Source organism: Glycine max, chromosome 13 (genome assembly GCF_000004515.6).
Source record: "Glycine max cultivar Williams 82 chromosome 13, Glycine_max_v4.0, whole genome shotgun sequence".
Classification (NCBI taxonomy): Eukaryota; Viridiplantae; Streptophyta; class Magnoliopsida; order Fabales; family Fabaceae; genus Glycine; species Glycine max.
Window position 1 is genome coordinate 27,630,149 of NC_038249.2, and position 2,239 is coordinate 27,632,387.

The 2,239-nt window shown below is 40.7% G+C and overlaps 1 protein-coding gene across 1 annotated transcript; it reads left to right on the forward strand.

Moving 5' to 3' along the window:
- Positions 1 to 262: 262 nt before the first annotated feature.
- Positions 263 to 1,862, forward strand: LOC100790274 (probable sugar phosphate/phosphate translocator At2g25520). The gene has a single exon (XM_003542635.5). The coding sequence runs from the start codon at positions 537 to 539 to the stop codon at positions 1,569 to 1,571; it is 1,035 nt and encodes a 344-aa protein (XP_003542683.1). The 5' UTR covers positions 263 to 536; the 3' UTR covers positions 1,572 to 1,862.
- The last annotated feature ends 377 nt before the right edge of the window (positions 1,863 to 2,239 follow it).

The following is a 2,239-nucleotide window of genomic DNA, read 5'->3' on the forward strand; positions in this document are numbered from 1 at the left end:
ATGTTATGATAAACCGATTCAGTGGCATCTTAATTAGAAGAAAAAACCACAAGAGTGTGAAATAGAAATACCAACACATTGTTTTTGCAAGTAAGCCCCACGTAATGGAAATTACCCAACCAAACCTCACCTAAATGAAAGGACTTAATTGGTATTATAATTATTATTGGATATCAAACAAACAAGGAAAGCCCATCAAATAGCCCAAGTCCGTTAGAAAGCGACACGTTATTATAATCGCACAATACTAAACCATCGATTAGTCTTTACTCAAAGTGAAGCTCTTGAATACAAGTACTATAAAATAAGCAAAATTAGTGATTCAATTGAATTCGAGTTTCCTTTTTAATCACCTGGTTTGAGTTTTGAAGGAGATCCAATCCAAGTGCATTGAATGCTGATCACCTGAAATTCCGCCAGATCTCTCCCTCTTCCACGCTCTTGATAAACCGAAACGAAGCAATATCCATCACACACCACTGTTAGGGTTAGGGTTAGGGTTAGGGTTAGGGTTGGGGGTGTTCTGAGAAACAACAATGGCGGTCTCCGACGGCGTCGTGAAGAAAATCGTCCTCTCCTACACTTACGTGGCGATATGGATCTTCCTCAGCTTCACGGTCATCGTGTACAACAAGTACATTCTGGATCGCAAGATGTACAACTGGCCCTACCCGATCTCGCTCACCATGATCCACATGGCGTTCTGTTCCTCCCTGGCGTACATTCTCGTTCGCGTCTTGAAGCTCGTGGAACCGGTTTCGATGTCTCGGGATCTCTACCTCAAATCCGTTGTTCCAATCGGTGCACTCTATTCACTTTCCCTCTGGTTTTCCAATTCCGCGTATATATACCTCTCTGTTTCGTTCATTCAGATGCTCAAGGCTCTTATGCCTGTTGCGGTTTATTCAATTGGTGTCATGTTCAAAAAAGAGGCCTTTAAGAACGAGACCATGGCGAACATGGTTTCCATCTCGCTCGGTGTTGCGGTTGCGGCTTACGGTGAAGCCAAATTCGATGCATGGGGTGTTACCCTGCAGCTTATGGCGGTTGCGTTTGAGGCGACACGGTTGGTTCTGATTCAGATTTTGCTCAATTCGAAGGGGATTTCGCTGAACCCTATCACCTCGCTTTACTACATTGCTCCCTGTTGTTTGGTGTTCTTGTCCGTGCCTTGGATTATCATGGAGTACCCTTCGTTGAGGGACAACTCCAGCTTCCATTTGGATTTCGCGATTTTCGGCACCAATTCGGCTTGTGCTTTCGCGTTGAACCTCGCGGTTTTCTTGCTGGTGGGAAAGACTTCGGCTTTGACAATGAACGTTGCTGGGGTGGTCAAGGATTGGCTCTTGATTGCGTTCTCTTGGTCTGTGATAAAGGATACTGTGACCCCACTTAACTTGATTGGTTACGGCTTGGCATTTTTGGGGGTTGCGTATTATAATCATTGCAAGTTGCAGGCTTTGAAGGCTTCGGAGGCGCAGAAGAAGACTCAGCAGGCTGATGAAGAGGCTGGGAGGTTGTTGGAGCAGAAGGATGAAGGGACTGGAAGGAAGAACGACAACCAGAACTGATCTCATTTTTGCTCACTCTCTTCGATTAATGTTGGATGAGGCAGGTTTTGTTTTTGGCTTTGTTGTCTAATGTACTGCTATTATTAGGTAATTATTATGATCGTCATTATTGTTATTATCGTTGTCATTATTATATTATTATTATTATTACTAATGTTACATGTTACATCTCCCAGTTTAATTTTCATACCCTTGTTTAGTTATGTATTGGAGGCTGAGATTGACGTTTGTTCCTTATATTACTGATTCGAGTTTATGGGTAGAGAATGAAGTTGCATTATGATTTGATAATTGATTAATGTTTTGCAAGTTTATTGTGGAACAGCTAAGTTGATGGTTGTTATCTCTAAGTTTGCGGTTATAATTCTCGCTTTCGCTTCAAGTTTGCTTTTTGCCTTTATCATTGAGATTCGGATATTAAATGTGATACTGTGTCTTTGGCATTTAATTTTTGGGAGAAAGGAAAGATTCCTGTGTAACCTTATGTGTTGTGAAAATTAAGAAGGGAAATAGAAAACTAATACTGAATTCATCCTTCTCCCTTTCATAGAGCAATACAATGGATATATATATATATATATATATATATATATAATCCCCTAACAAACTCAATTCTAGAACCTACATCACTCTTATTATCTGTTATTTAATAACAAATCTTCTTAACA

Bases quoted from the DNA above. Each gene is read 5' to 3' on its own strand.
- LOC100790274 (XM_003542635.5), top strand. From the start codon at position 537: ATGGCGGTCTCCGACGGCGTCGTGAAGAAAATCGTCCTCTCCTACACT.